At 36.1% G+C, this 17,314-nt stretch overlaps 1 protein-coding gene and 1 non-coding gene across 2 annotated transcripts; one reads left to right on the top strand and one right to left on the bottom strand.

Moving 5' to 3' along the window:
• Positions 1 to 2,415: 2,415 nt before the first annotated feature.
• Positions 2,416 to 2,522, top strand: LOC133288732 (small nucleolar RNA R71). Its single transcript, XR_009748395.1, has one exon. It is a non-coding gene; the product is annotated as a small nucleolar RNA R71 (small nucleolar RNA).
• Positions 2,523 to 12,386: 9,864 nt separating this feature from the next.
• On the bottom strand, positions 12,387 to 14,390 carry LOC133288729 (uncharacterized). Its single transcript, XM_061486547.1, has one exon. It carries the CDS (start codon positions 14,041 to 14,043, stop codon positions 13,039 to 13,041), a length of 1,005 nt encoding a protein of 334 aa, XP_061342531.1. The 5' UTR covers positions 14,044 to 14,390; the 3' UTR covers positions 12,387 to 13,038.
• Between the last annotated feature and the right edge of the window lie 2,924 nt (positions 14,391 to 17,314).

Below are 17,314 nucleotides of genomic sequence, written 5' to 3'. Positions count from 1 at the left end.
TATAATCACAGCTTGAGTTTATTACGTTTTTATTGTTTTAAACGTTCGCGTAATAAACGGAAAAAGTTTACTCACATTTTTATAAATGAATTGCTGAGGTTGTAACTGCGCTTAATATCATGATCAATGTTAACAATACTGGTACGTAACGGGCTATTACACACTGTCTGAACTGAACTCACCCAAGCACTGTCTGAAATAGGATAAATCATCCCAGAATCAAGCAACTTCACCACCTCCTTCCTCACTACCTCCTTCATAGTGGGATTGAGTCTTCTATGTGGTTGCCTCACTGGTTTGACTTCCTCTTCCATCAATATCTTATAAGTGCAGAAGGAAGGGTTGATACCCTTAAGATCTGAAAATGACCAGCCCATGGCTGTCTTGTTCTTTTTGAGCACCTCAATCAACTTCACTTCCTCCCTTTCAGACAACAATGCATTGATAATGGCTGGGTAAGTTTGATCATCTCCAAGGAACACATACTTAAGATTTGAATGTAGTTTTTTAAGCTCCACCTTAGGTGCTCCCTTAGGAATGTCATCTACCTTCTTTTCAAGCTCTTCAACTACCGGTTCCTCCTGATAATATTCCCCACTTGACTCTTCCTTAAATTTGTCTTCCTCAAGTGAAGAGTCTTATTCTCCTATCACTTCTTCCACAACCTCCTATATGATATCAATCCTGAAACAATCCTCCACATCAACAGGATGTTTAATGGCTTCAAACACATCAATGGTTACGGTTTCTTCATTCACTTTTAGCATTAATTTCCCTTGTTCAACATCAATCAGGGATCTTGCAGTTGCTAAGAATGGCCTCCCTAAAAGTAGAGGACTTTCTGTATCCTCCTCTTCCATATCAAGTATCACAAAGTCCACAGGAAAGATGAATTTATCCACCTTGACCAGAACATCTTTTACCACCCCTTCTGGTCTCTTGATGGATCTATCTGCTAGATGCAGAATAACATTGGTATCTTTCAACTTGTTAATCCCCAAAGCTCTACAGACAGACAATGGCATCAAATTTATGTTGGCCCCCAAATCACAAAGTGTTTTTCCTACTTCCACATCTCCAATGGCAATAGGGATGTTGAAACTTCCTGGATCTTTTAACTTTGGAGGAAGCTTCTTCTGAATCAGGGCACTACACTCCTCTGTTAATGCCACAGTCTCACCATCATTCAACTTCCTCTTCTTAGACAGAAGATCCTTCATGAATTTTGCATAGTGTGGCATGTTCTCCAAAGCTTCAGCAAATGGAATGTTGATCTGCAACTTCTTGAAAATATCCAGAAACCTTGCATATTGCTGCTTCTAAATTTCCTGCTTCAACCGTTGAGGATAAGGAACTTTGGCATATAGAGACAAATTAATTGGTTGGTCCTGCTTATCAGCCATTTTCTTCTTCTCCCACTTCATCAACTTCTTGGGTGAAGAATTATTTTCAACGACTACCTCATCTTCTTTCTTATCTTTCTCAACTTTTTCTTCTTCTTCTTTTTCAACAACAACATCTTCAACGACAACTTCCTCCTCATCTTTATTTTCTTCCACTTTCTTCTTAACCGGTTGAAGCACAAGCCCACTTCTTGTAATTATGGACTTGCAATGCTCCTTTGGATTCACCATGGTATCACCAGGGAACTTTCCTTGTGGCCTCTCAGATATCTGTCTAGACAACTGCCCAATTTATGTCTCCAAATTCCGGATAGATGCTTCCTGGTTCCTGAATGCTATTTTTGTCTCTTGCATGAAGGCAGAAGTTTTCTCTCTGAAAGAATTTGACCCCTGAATATAATCTTGAGTAGTCTTAGATAACTGGGAAAAAACTTTCTCCCATGCAGAGGTATCACCTTGTTGTGATGAGTGTGTTGAAGGAGGATGCAGTGGAGGATTCAACTGATGATTGGAACTGTAACTGAACCCTGGGTGTTGATTTTTATTCTTCCATGGTGGAACATACACATTTTGCCCCTGGTTGTTGTGGTTCCTCTGATCATACAATACCCCATTCACTTCTGCTTGTTCAACCGATCCCTCATAATTACAATCATCTGTAACATGGCTCATCCCACAAATGGCACACACAGAATTAGTGTCCACAGAAGCAACCTTCTGAGAAGATAGCTGCTTAGTGAGAGAATCCAGTTGTTGTTGTTATTGTTTCTGCATTTGCATCATCTGATCATTCTTGGCTAACAAAGTATCATAGCCATCAAGTTTCATAATTCTCGTTCTTCTGTCACTCACTGGAGCATTGTCAAATTCCTGAGATGCTAGGGACTCAAATATGTCAAGGGCCTCCTGAGGGATCTTGGTTGTCAATGAACCACCAGCCGTGGCATTCACCAATGTCCTAGTGTTGGTTGTCAACCCTTGAAGGAAAATTGCTGCCTGATTCCACACTTCTATACCGTGTTGTGGACATTTCCTCAAAAGTATCTTGAACCTCTCCCAAGCCTCATAGATAGACTCTGACTCTTTTTGCTTGAACCCCGTGATCTCATCCTTTAATTTTGCCCTCTTGGATGCTGAAAAGAACCTGGCTAAGAACTTGGTCTGCAGATCATCCCAAGTTGTGATACTTCCTTGTGGTAGTGACTGTAACCATCTCCTGGCATCATCCTTCAGTGAATGAGTGAACAACCTCAACAAGATAGCATCTCTGGTCACCCCATTGATTTTCACAGTATCACTCAACAGTAAAAAAAATTCAATATGCAGGTATGGATCTTCTGCACTGGTTCCAGCAAACTGTTTCTTCTGCACCAACTGTACTAGTGCAGGCTTCAATTCGAAATTATTGGGCTCCACTGTAAGTCTAACAACACTCCCAATGGGTGGGATGACAGTGGGAGTCAGGTAATCTCCCAGTGTCCTCTGTGGTGGTGGTGGTGGTGGTCTGTGATTTTCTGCCATAATTTCTTCTTGAACTGTCACACTTGATTCACCCCTTTCCTGTAACTGTCTTCTTCTTGCTGCCTTCCTATTCTTCCTGATTGTCCTTTCTAATTCTGGGTCAAACAACAGAGAATTTGGATCAATAGTACCTCGCATACACCAGAATTGATTTTGAACAAAGATTCACACAAAAATATAAAGTGCTGAAAAATAAAAGATTCAATCTCAAATACTAATGGTGTCTGTCAATGTTGAAGAACAAATCCCCGGCAACGGCGCCAAAAACTTGTTGTGGATTTAGCAAGTGTACTAGTCACACAAGTAATAAAATGATGAGTAAAGATCGTTCCCACGAGGATTTGTGTACAAACACTGATTAACTATATATACTTAAGTTGAATCATACAAAAAGTTATTGATTGCATTGATTTCTTGTCACTAGAAATTGAATTGAATTAAATTAAAATTTGATAAAACAAATGAAATGTGAATTATAATTTAAACAGGTAGTCAGACATCAATATCCCTCAAGCATGAACTTATGAAAGAATCAATCGTACTATGAATTATCTCTCATATGATGTTAATCAACCTTTTTCTTATCATCAAGATGTAAACCCTTACTATCCTGATTGATACATTAATCAGAAACCCCAATCCCTTGGTGATTCCCTTCTTAATACATGCATTAAATACTAAGATCTTTGAGATTACATCAGAATCCTAGCATCAATCCCTTGAGTACTAGAACACTGATGATGAAATTGTCAGTTATAGAAATAATGTAAACATATCTGTTCTACACTACTTCCTTGATGGAAAGCATTAATAAAGACAACTTCATATCATCACATAAGAGATAAACAAAGTATTCAATTAACCATTCATAAATTCACACTTGAGTTCCATTGAATCATACTACAAAGGACTCTACTCAGACATAATGAAAGAATAAACAAGAGAAGAAGAAAGATCAAACTTCATTGTCATGATGGTTGAGTCTTCAATCTTCAATTACAGTTACATAAAATTGTACTAACTATTACAAGAACTAATCCTAAAGAATTTGGAAAGTCAGAGAAAGTGAAGAGTCAGATCAGAGGATCTGAGATAGGATGTCAGAAAATGTGAAGGCCCTTGCCTTTTATAGAGTTACAAAATACAACTGAATAACAACCAGAAAATGACATGGGCGCTAAAACATTCACTGTTGGGCGTTTTAGCGTCCATGTTTGACAGATGCCCAACTGCTTTCAACTGATTCCAACGCTAAAACGTTTGACTTGGACGTTTTAGCGTTCAAGACCATAATCTTTTCCCACATTATAGCGCTAAAACGTTTGATCAGGAAGTTTTAGCGCTCAAGACCAGAAAATTTTCCAACAACAGAGCGCTAAAACGTTTGATCAGGAAGTTTTAGCGCTCGGCACCAGCAATTTTTGGCTTCATGATGCATCAGTGCGCTAAAACATTTTGTTTGGACGTTTTAATGCTCAACACTTGGCATTCTCCCATTCTTCCTTCTCTCTTTTGCTTCTTTGAGCTTCATTTCCCTACAAGACAATGTAAATTTTCAACAAAGCTTTCAGAACTTGTATTTGAGGGCTTTCCAGGATATTAACCTCTTTTCCATCCTTTTAATCACACAAATTGATACTAATTCATGCTTAAAAACCTGATGAACTAAGGGTTTATCACTATCCTTTCTTTGCTTTTTAGGTCCACATGCACCTAGTAAATCTTACCCATCTTGATGCCTTTACTAGGTACCAAACGGAGTTGAAATACAAGTATTTCATCTCATAGTTCATAGCTTAAGCACACTGAATCAACAACATCTTCTAGTGCATTATCATAACTAATGGGATCAATGTCACTCAACAAGAGACAACTTGAGAGTTAACAAGGTTCTCTCCCACTACGAATGTACCGCACTAAACATTATGTATCTACAGGTAGATCCGATTGGGTCAAATGGTGAATCTTCAATTTCTTGAGCATCCACATATTATGTGTTTAACAACTCCTTGATATTATTCTTCCACATGTGATACTAATATTTTCACTAGTATCATTTATATATTATCATATTGAATTTCCAATTATAGTTTCCGTGTTTGTTCACCTAGAGGTATATTTTTCCCCTCTTTGAACAATCAAGGGAACAGAGGATGATGCTTTTAGAGATTTTGAAAATTCTTGATCTGGGATAAGTCTCATCAAGAATAACATTACTTAAGAGCTTATAATTTTCATCTAGTCCTTCTCTAAGAAAGTCACGTGAATGCTCATTTAGATTATCTTGTCCTTTGCACTAAATAAGATCTCACCCCCGGTTCTCTTAGGGTAGCCAAAAGATATGCACACTTTCGTACAAGATTCCATCTTATTTGACCGTTGTTGAAGGACGTGTGCTGGAGCACCCTAAATCTGAATATGTTTTGAACTGGGTTTGCACGCTTTCCATAATTCGTTAGGTGTCTCTGTAATAGACATAGATGGAATCAAGTTAAGAATGTCATTGTCTTATCCTAGGCATCTCACCAGAATGACATTAGCAAGGATGAATAACTAAACATGGACTTCACCAAGTCTAGAAATATTTGATTTTTGCATACTGTATCTTTGTTCAACTAACACGTTCCTAGAGTTGACAGTTGTGAAAACTATCCCCTCTTAAATCAGGTAAGCCTGAACGTACGAGAAAAGTATTCAAAACTTCAGTCAAACCAAAGTATTTTGATTTGAATACCTAGATATTTTTCTACCTCAGACTTAAACCTCTTGGAATTTTCAAAAGCTTTACACTTATGGCACACTACGTTTATCTGTCTAAATCCAGAGCAACAAATCATATAATGAAGTACTCGTAATCTATTCTGGCATGAACGCTAATTGGTCCACATACAATAGTATATACTAATTCTAGTTGAAGGGTTGTGCAAATCCTTTCGACCTTGTAAGATTGCTTAACCATTTTATCTTCCAAATAGGACTTACATATAGCTTTTAGCTCAAAGATTATAGAACTTTCTATCTCTCTTTTAACTAAATCATATTTCTTATTTGAGGTAATCTAACTCAATCATAAAGGTCAAAAATATATTTCATTTGAAACTTTTATTTCTTTGGTGAATGTTCTTGTTCATCATTCTTTAATTCAACATAATAAATTCAATGGTATTTAGGATATAGGTAATAAAGACTATTTAAAAATGTACCAAACAAACAAGGCGAAGATGAACTTTGAAATGTAATTGAGGAATCAATTGCATTGTCAGTGTTAACCAAACAACTAACAATTATTGAACTCCTCTTGAAATCCAGAACAAATAAATAGTCACCCAAAACTAAAGTCTTTTAACTGACTTGTCCTACTGCTAATGCAGACACAAGTTCCTATTTTCAAGCTTAAAATTTCTTTGTTCACTGCAGACAATCATGCCATGATAGAAAAGTTTGAAGTCTTACACTCAATCTTGAGCATTGATCCACTTGTATCCAATGACTCACATTAGTAAGAAATTAGAGTCCTTAGATATAAGTGAGATCAATGGTCAAGATTGAGAGTGTAACTTACACTGGTGTAAAATGATCCTAACCCTCTATATATATATATATATATATATATATATATGCAATCTTGCTTTGTAACATCTGTTATGGAATCTTATCTGATTTAATTATAATATTGGTTATATCAGAATTAATGGCACGAGTGCGAGTATGGCACCCATTTAGATTGTGCAACAAGAGAAGAAGTTGCTGATGAAGAACCTACACAGAAATTACCACAAACAGCCAGTGAAGAAAGCCTGAAAGAAAAAGCTGTTGGAGAATGCACAATAGAGGAATCTTTTTGGGTCCGTGATCCTATTTCTTTCTTTTGTGGGCCAAAGCCCAAAAACATGAAGAAAATGAGAGAAATATAGAATTTGATCCTTATAACAACGAAAAAATAAGAGCAAGAGAAAGAAGGTTGCATCGAGAGAAAGAAAAGAGTGAAATATAATTAACTGTTGCTCTTCTCCGACAAATTTAACGGTTAAATTTGTTCAGAACGAACTGCTAAGCAAGTGTTCCCTACACTTGATACATCGTTGTATTTCAATTCCTCTAGTATTGTGCACTCATTACCATTGTTTGGTGGCTGTGAAAGATTTGGGTCCCATGATCTTTTCTTCCGTTTAAGATTTCTTTACGTTAAAAGTCTTATGTGTGCCAATTGTATTATTATTGTTCTTGATTTTATTTTGAGTTATTTACTTTAATTTACATCGTGGAGCTATTTTCTTATTCTCTTCTCTTTAAATCTAGCCTCTACCTTGTATTGTAATCAGACATGGTTTTTTTATAGAGGTTTTTTATTTTGTTTTTCTAGTTTTTGTTAGTTAGGGAATAAAAACAACATTTGATGGGATAGATATAAGACCCAATCACGTGGCACATACTGGATACTTAATATTTGCCTTTAATTTTCAATTAGTTGCTTAGTTTTATTTTTTATCTAATTATCTTATTTATATAAAGGCCATTTGTAGTCAAAATTGGTCGTTTTAATTTGCAAGAAAGTTATTTCAGATTAGACCAATACTATGAATTATGAGTTGGTTGAGTTGTTTAGAACTAACTTAGTTATTTTCTGCAACACATAGGGATAGGCTTAACCTACAAATCATCTTTGAAAAATGGATTTTAATGGATTCTTGTTTTCAGTTCTGCATAGGAATATGTTTCAATGGGATCTGAGATAGTGCGTACTTGATTGTTGGAAAAAATTAACATCTAAAATTTTGTCCCATCAAATAAAAATAAATAAATAGTAATTCAAAAAATTGCATCGGTCAAATAATCAGAAAAAGGGGGTTTCACAACCCTTACCCCTTGTAATTTTTTTTTTTTATACAATACAGGGGCAAGGCCCCAAAAAGAAAACAAAAAAAAACAAAAGAAAAGAAGAAAATTTAAATGAAAATAAAGGAACTAATCAGGAGCAACAAGTCAAATCTGGCTGGAAGATCCAATAGCATCGTTGAGATCAGCTTCTGGACAGCCTAGTCAGGAGAGACTATCTCCAATGTACCCAAGGGGCAAGATAGAGCAGCCTTTGCAATCCAGTCGGCACAAGAATTACCACTTCTGACAACATGATTAAATTTGACATTCCAAGATCTATGAATAAGTGCTGGAATCCTAACCACTAAATGCAGTTCTCGAGCGTCATTACCACCAGGTACGGTAAGCAATCTAATAGCTTGAGAAAAGTCGCTCTCAACTAATAAATTTTTATAACCATGACACTACGCAAACTCTAAACCATTGTGAATAGCCCAGAGCTCAGCAAGGAAAGGGGAACAACACCCCAGAAAAGATTTAAAACCGCCTAGCCAATAACCATTATAGTCACGAATAAGCCCACCAGCAGCAGCTTTTCCATAAGACATAGACCCATCAACATTTAATTTTACCCAGTTAGGAGGAGGTCTAACCTAGAGTGAGGTACTAGAAGATGACATATATGCAGTCGAACCGGTCTGAGGCTTAGCAATAGATTGGTTAATATCATGAAGATATTTTAAAACTTCAGCAGAAAAATTCTCTGGTCTTTTAAAATCAGGTTCATGTATTTCCTTATTTCTCCAAAGCCAAAGGAACCAGCATCCAATGAAAAACAAACTTCTCCAATCTGCATGCCCTCCAACTAGGTGATTAATATTCAGCTTCATCCAATTCACATGATCTTGTTCAGTGAAGAAACCGTATGGAAGGAGGACCAGCTTAGTCCATTCCAAAGGCTTGCAGCAATTGGGCAGTCTCTGAAGACGTGTAAAGGATATTCTATTTTATCTTTGCATGAGACACATCTATCCGAGCCAGAACCCCAAAGAGCAGTTCTATTCCTGGTGAGCATTCTGCCATAAGACATCTTCCAAATTTGTAATTTATTTTTTTCTGGGCCCTTCCAACTCCATATCCTGCTCCAAGGAAAGTCAGTACAGCTAATAACAGATTTAGATATTCTAATATATGCTTGTTTAACAAGGGAAATGGATGGGTTGTAATCTTTCCACATTAAACTATCAACACCAGCACAACTAGAAGGGGGAGGGATGGCTGAAATAAGCTTAATAACATCATATTCAAAAAATTTAGAAATGAAATTTGAATTCCAAGTTCCTGTAATGTTGTCAACAACTTCAGCAACACATTCAGATAACAGGAGAGGATGAGGTTGATATTTAGCTACATCAATCAGCCTGGGAATCTCTCCAATCCAGTTATCAAACCAGAAATTAATTTTTTGTCCATCACCAACTTGCCAGACAAGGCCTTTCAACATGTTAGGCCAGATTTTGCAAAGATTTCTCCATAAATTTGAGTCATACGATTTACATGATGGGGAGCCAGTCAAATCCTTTTGTCTACCATACTTGGCAATAAGAATTTGAGTCTAGAGCTGACCAGGGGAGTTAATTATTGACCAAGCCATTTTATGCATAAAGGCTTCATTTTGTTTTTTTAGCCGCATTAGCCTGAGACCACCTAGATTCTTAGGGATACATATTTGTTCCCAAGAAATGACATGAGCTTTCTTTTTTGAATTGGAATCTCCCCATATGAATTTTCTTTGGAGCTTTTCTATGTCATCTCAAATTCCTAGGGGAATGATGCCACTTTGCATCTGGAACAAGGGGATGGAAGAGATGGCAGATTTTGCAAGAATAACCCTTCCAGCCATGGAAAGATTGAGGCTTGCCCTACCATTCAATCTGTTATTTACTCTGTCCGAGATATCTCCATAGAGGATTCTATTGACTCTGCCATGCTTCATCATAGCACCTAGGTATCTCCTAAGATTAGTGGTAGGAGTAAAACCACTAATATTTATTATTTTCTCAGTCATTTCAGCAGTGATATTTCTGGAGAAAAAAGTTTTTATATAAAAAAATTGCAAAATAAAAAGAGAAAGACAAAATGAAGTAAAATAACAAACTAAAGGAAAGTAAAGCAAATATATAAAAACTATTATGAATTCGCACAAATAATTAAAATAAACTTGGCTCCGACGTATCCTCCGGTGCAGTGAGGAATTCAAAGCTACGTAGTTCTTAAAAAATTATTTGTGTACTGGTTGGTTTTAATTTTTGAAAATAATTTTAAAGAAATTATTTTAAAGGCTTCGGATTACCAAGCTGTCACAACTAAAATAACCTGAAGAATACTACGAGATTAATAAGGCGTCACGCCAAAATTAATCCCTAATTATAAGAAAAACAATAATACAAAATAATAAATTTGAAATAGACTTGGGTCATCAAGCTGTCTCAACTAAAATGACCCAAAAAGCTAGGAGATTAACAAGACGTAACCCCAAAATTAATCCCTAAAATAAACAAATAAAATAATAAATTTGAAATAGACTTGGATCATCAAGTTGTCTCAACCAAAATGACCCAAAAAACTGTGAGATCAACAAGGCATCACGCCCAAATCAATCCATAATATAATTTCTAAGGTTTATAAGAAAACTTCTAATAAAACACGAAAAACATAAAATAATAGACAATTATAAGAAAATTTTTAACAAATAAAGAATATAAAAGCATACATAAAAAATAAAATTATTAACTAAAGAGGAGGTAAATGGACTTACCTCAATGATGATCAAAACTTGGTGTATGGAGCCAAGTCGTAGAAAATCCCCCCAAATTTCCTAGAAAGGAAAAAAAAGTAGAGAAAATTAGTTATTAAAATTTTACTACGACACTAACTTAGTTTTGAACCAAGCCAAAGTGTCTTGTATTTTGGGTCTCCAAGAGTGTGAGTTGGAAGGAAGGGGGATGAACTCTTTATATAGAGGGAAGGGAGGAGGAAGGAATGAGGAGTGAGCAATGTGAGACTACATAGGAAAATTGATTTTTTTCAATGTGGACAGTCATTTTGCGACAACCATATCTCACACTAAAAGGCTTAGCTTGAAAATCAGTTCGGTCATATTGAAGTATATGTAGCATTCCCTACTTCTAAATACAACTTGTGATGAGATAGCTCGACTACAACATAATTTTATATAGGTGATACGAAAACACATTGTTATCTTCAACTTATTTCATGAGACTAAATCTATAATTTGATGGCCTTTAGAGGTCTATGGGTAATTAATATGCAAACCCATAACATCACTTTCTTGCACAAGTCAGTACGAGGGTGTTTTGTCTAAGCTAGATGCTCTATAAGTTCAAATTTCCTTGGGACAATATGCTAGAAAGTGTTATTCTAAGCCGTTAATTGCATTGATTTGTTAATCGACAAGAGGTTCCTTCAACAACCGTTCAAATTGACACAGAAATATCAAAAAATTAACACATTATGCCTCTTGTTCAATTCATGATGCCAACCTAGGAAGCATCGACACGTGATTTCTTTAAAAAAATGTGTGTCAGACACGTGTCGGTGTTTGACATGCTCTGACATGCATCTGGCACGCAGTCAATATTTTGTGACACATTGACTATCTCGACATGCGATTTTGACCGTGTCTGACACAGCCAAGTGGCCAAAATATAAATTTTTGAAATTTTTATAAAATTAAAATAATTCTAAAAAAAAAAGACAAACCTCCAACTCACCGCATCATCTTCTGCAATGATCGCGAAGCTAGTCTTCCCATCCGATTCAAGGTTCACTTCCTTTGATCAACAAAGATGATGATTTTATTCTTCTTATTGTGAGTAACTTCACTTTTGAGCTGTGAAATAACCTGATCGAGAAAAGAAAAAGATAAACGACATTATACGTTAATTTATTTGATTTTGATTTTAAAAATTAAACATTAATGTCACCCAAAATATTATAGACTTTGTTTATTTTTTTTTGTAAGAGTAAGTTATTCTATCTATCATTTTTTCTGCTTATCTTTGTCTATCACTCTAAAACAGCATTAGATCAGAATCTTAACTAACATTTATCTTTCTCTCTTCTTGAGATTATGTTCTAACGGTGAGAGTGATAGACAAAGACAGACAGAAAAAAAGACAAGTAAAATAACCTATCCTTTTTTTTATTCATTTTTTTTTTCAAGAAAAAAAAAACTAAAAAGAAATATCTATCGGAGGCAATTCGTGGTACATAGCACAAAGCCACAAGTACTTGATCTTGATCGTGATATGTACGAGAATATTTTCGGGGGTTAGGATGTATTTAATTTTCGATGCATTACACGTGTCTTAATTTTTATTAAATTATTCTATTATCTGATTTTAAAATAAATTATTTATTAATAATTTGATAAAAATAAGATACATATCACAAGATGCACCGAAAATTCAATAAATCCGAAAACTCAACAAATCCGTAACACGAAGAAATTTTCGACATGTACGTCGCGTGCGATGGACAACAAAACAGATAATGCAGATTTGGATCTTCCGATTTGCTGAAGGATGGTATTTCAAAATAATGAAACTATGTGAAAGTAATGGATCCACATAAAAAAATTATGGAAAGTACAACAACAAAATCCAGATGCTCCAGTTCCTGCTACTAGTCTTCCACTGCTGCTGTGTGCAGAGTCTGCTAACAGAGTTTTCCATGTCAAAAAATAAAAAATAAAACATGAAATGATAAGAATTAAGAACCAAAATCATTCTCCTTTGGCAAAAAGAGCACTAGCCACATATAGCCTAGCCATTCTCTTGCAAAACATAGCTCTATTACCCTCTGAATACTGATTGAAATGAACACCAAAAAGCATGCCAAAGAAACTGAGGAGTCAATTAGCAAAAAAACAAAACAAACAAATTCTCTAGTTCTAACAAGGCAGAGGCACAGCACTGTCCATTTCTTATTCAGGGGAGTTTTAAAGTCCTAATCTGTCACAAGTCACAACCCAAGTTCATCCAAAGAGTTAGGTAACAAAAGAGAATTGAAATTAACAAAGCAAACTAAACTTAGCTAAGCTAAACTAAACTAAACTAAACTAAACTAAACTAAACTGAAACTGCTACATTTATCAACCTAGAAAATTATATACAGTCTCATTTACAAACATAACATTCCTTCTGGCATTCAAAGAAAGAAACTTGCAACCCAAGTAATGGTGAATGGTGAATTAACTGCATATATAGTTCAATCAAACACAATCACCATTGTCATCATCACCACCACCATCATCACCGTTTCCAACACTCTTCTCAGAGCAAACATCTCCACCGGCGAGATCATTGTCGAAATTCTCCAGCACCCTGCCACTGCCACTGCCACAGCCACCCCCACCCCCACCCCCACCCCCAAAACCATCAGTCTCCAAGCACAGAACTCGCCTCCTCAACTCACCCAATTCCATTTCGATAAGAAAAATCCTTTCTTTCAGTGTTAAATTCTCCACTTCCAGCTGAGCAATATGCGTGTCTTGTTCATCAACCCTGTTCTCCAAACTCTGCTCATCACCGGAAATTGGGTATATCATCTCAAATCTACTCAAATCATGGTCTAATCTCTTCTCAACCTCCACACGCTCGCTTCCACTGCCGTCAATTTCGTCGGAATCTTCATCAGAATCCCCTTTGCCGGACCGGAGCCGGATCAGGCCCTTCATTGAGCCGTAGCCGTCGACCCCCCACTCCTCCTTTGCCGTCTCGAACACCACCTCCGTCGATGGTGACAGCATCGGCGTCGGCAGAATAGCCGGCGTCACCGGGCACGGCGACACCAGCGACGCTATGCCGCCGGATTTCTTGGCCCGAATTATAAACGACGTCGTGTTCCTAGGCGCGAACGGGGCGGCGAGTCGCCCGAATTTCCTCTTCTGCTGATGGAACCGACGACCCTTGGAGCCGGAGCTGTTTGCCGCCCACGATTGCAACTCGCTCGGGTTACCGGTTTTGTAACCCGGACCCGACCCGATACTGTCTTTGCGGCGGAACTCCTTGCGCTTGTCGGATTTGTTTCCCTTCCAGTTGAGCCGACCCGGAGGATTCGCCGGCGGCCGAAGCGGCTGAGCATTGAACGCCGGCAGGAGAGGGAACACGGCCGGGTTTTCCGGTTGGTACGGCGGCGGTAGATGATGCCAAACGATGTAGTTTTGGTGGTTATGCAAGATCTGAGACTGACCCATCATTTGGGGCTGGTCGTTCATGGAGACCCAAGTCGCGAAACGGATTCAGGGCTCGGAAATTTCTGAAATTTCACCGAAAAATGAGATGCAGATAAAAAAAAAAAATGGGAAATTTGAAGAAACCCTAAATATCACTGAAAACGATAAAGGGTTTAAAGTTTTCTCGAGATTAATTGTTGTTGGCGCCGAGTAGAAAATGGAGTCTGAGAATTTGCAACAGAAAAGGAAAAACCAATTGCTGATTACATCATCGGCTATCTTGGGATTGAAGAGAGAGAGAGAGAGAGAGAAGGGGGCCAAGATCAACGATTTGATTTGAGTTTCTCTGAATAGAACGGTGGAGATTTGATGGCGTTCTTATGTGGAGAATCAGGTTCGTAGGGTTTGTGGAAAGTAGAATCATAGTGTAGTTAGTATTGTAGCGTAGATATGCCCTCATTTTTAGTTTCCGATAATGCCCCTGCCGAGTGCCCAGATATGCTGCAACTTGCTGAGACTGAAGTTGAAGACTTGCCTCACCAAAGTACACCACTTTTTTTTATGTGTTCTTTGAGATGTACTTGGGCACATTAGAAAGATGAATGTTCATTATGTCTGCTGGTTAGGTCCATTTTAAAGGGGTTAACCATGCTTTTTTGTCAATGAAATTCGCGTACAGGACATGTCCTATTGGGATTTATTTGTATTGCTTTTCAACTATATCTATGTCCTGTGAGTTTATAACTCAATCATAATATATAGGAAAAAGGACACACACTTATATCCTTTTAAAAGAGATAAAGAAATAAGTTATGAGAGAGAAAAAGTGTAGAGAAAATTTTGTAATTTAAAATTTAAAAAAATACATTACATTCATTTAAAAGGACCATCATTTTAAATGACAAACATTAAACTTTAAAATATATATATATATATATATATATATATATATATATATATATATATAGGAATTTCTCTTTTCTCATATTACATGAGATAACATCTCTTATGTTACAGACACAACAAGTGGTAGTTCCCACCACTTGTTAAAAAAATAAAAATAAAATAGCACAGATTTCAATGCCTCACAACATGAGAAAACAATCTCCAACAACATGAGAAAATAATTTTCCTATATATATATATATATATATATATATATATATATATGAATTATATTTTCTCATGTTCTTGGTAGCCAAATTTTCGTGGTTAATCCCTTCCCAAACAGCAATGGTTTTGGAGTTTTTTTCATGCCATGGAGATGTTGTTTTGAGTTCTCTTGGAAGAACACTCCTTGGTGCTTGTTTCTTTGAGTTTTTTTTTGTATAATTTGTTTCCTTGAGTTTTAGTGTAAGTCTCTTGAATCTTTTTCTTGAAAAATTTCACCTTTGAGTTGTGTTCTTGAGTTCTAACTTTGAGTCTTTGTTAAAAGTGTGTTCGTAGTGGAAATGATGCATCTTTGTTAAAGAAAAGTAGAAGCTTGAAGCCTTGGAGCTAACTTGAAGAAGTAAGCATGGTTACTTGGAAAAATTGTGACTAAAACTCTCCCACACCCACCAATATGATTTGGCCAACATGGGTTCTTTGTGGGATTGATGTTGTAATTTGATAAAAATGAGTTCTTGATGTTGGAAAGTGTGGAGAATCATGAGTTGAACCAAGGATAATGTTAAAAATCTAACCTTTAAGCTTAAGAACACTAATCTTGATTAAGGATGGAATTTAAACCCTAATGACACTATCATGTCAATTTTGCCCTAATGAGTATAATTAGGATTTTATGTTTAAAATTTAATTAAATAGTGGATTAGTGAACTAATTAAGTGTAGGGCTTAATTAATTAAAGAAATGGTGAAGTAGACAAGCTAAAAACCTTGTTTATAGCACCTAAACAATTCAGCCAATTAGGGATCAATTAGGGTTAGTATGTAAAAATTGGTTTAAGGCCTAATTAGGATACTAATCAAGGGTTAAAGTGAGGTGGATCATGCATAAAGGATTAATTAACTATAAAAACCCTAAAATGGACCTAATGAAGGTTTAGAAGCACTAATTATGTAATTAGTGAACCTAATGAACTAAGACCTAATGTGACTATGTGAGAATGTATAAGTGACCTAATAATAGAAAAATCCTAAAATTAAAGTGACTTGGAGTTCCTAACCAAAGATAATTAGGATTTGCTAATTAAACACACTTGGGGTTAAATGACCAATTTTTAGGCTAATTTTGTGAGAGCATATCTCCTTCCATAAAGGTTCAATAAGGATGTGCCATACATCATTTTGAAGCTTGAGATGTCAGATATGTGGTGTCAAAATTTGGTACCATTTGAAGATGTGTAACATTCTGTAGGTCTAATTGAGTCGAGACTGCCCAGGGAGGCCATGTGCAGGGGCTGTACGTGGTTGCATCTTCCACGAATTTTTTTCTACCTCATTTCTTACTCAAATTAGGCTCATTATATATCGAATTAAATCTGAAGGTGTCTAATTTGATGTATAAAAATTTGAGACAATTGGTTTAGTATATTTTCCAGAATCGCAGAAATGGTGAGGGATGTTTGAGGCTCTGTTTGGAGTTTGCAGACAATTTTTCTTGTCCAACTTCAAACGATGATAATCAGAGCTAGAGAATTCCAAATGAGTCATGTGATACCTTGTTGAAAAGGTAATTGAGTCTAGATTAACATACTAAAAGATGAGAATTTTATAGTAAGTGGGTTATGCATAGTGACTAGAAAATAGAAGCGTGTACAGTTATAGAAAAATCGTAAAAGTGAGATTTAGGCTAAATAGGTTTATGGGAACCCCTTAGTTACTTATAATAATTAATGTCCAAGGTTATGAATGACATATATTGATGATAAATGTCTTGATAGTTGTAAGTTAAGTGGAAAAGGCCTTAATCTAAGAGAGTTTATTAATGAACTAAGTGTCTAATGAATTATTGTGGACTTAGGGAACAAATGAACACCTTATGTACCCTATGTATGTCACAGCCATAAAGGAAATATATATAGCTAGGATGAGTTGAAAATAATACAAGTTATCTTAGTTGCCTTAGAGTGTAATTCCAAGTTGATTGAAGTGCTTAAATCACATAGTTGATTTTGTTGTAAGATAACAATTCCTTATGAACTAAAACTTGTAATTATGTAATTAATGGTCTAGACTTGTGTTGGGCATATTATTGGCATATAAGTATGGAAAGTGGAATCATTAAATGGTTAAGTCTTGTATATGACTTGATTAATTACTATGTAATGAATGATGTGAATAGTTAAGTCTTGTATATTTTGAAGTGTTGG

The sequence above is a fragment of the Gastrolobium bilobum genome, unplaced genomic scaffold, assembly GCF_033153095.1.
Source record: "Gastrolobium bilobum isolate Gb01-03AN ecotype WA unplaced genomic scaffold, APGP_CSIRO_Gbil_v1 utg3094, whole genome shotgun sequence".
In the NCBI taxonomy this organism is placed as follows: Eukaryota; Viridiplantae; Streptophyta; class Magnoliopsida; order Fabales; family Fabaceae; genus Gastrolobium; species Gastrolobium bilobum.
The sequence above is the reverse complement of the archived record's forward strand: the minus strand, read 5'-3'. Positions and strand labels throughout refer to the sequence as shown.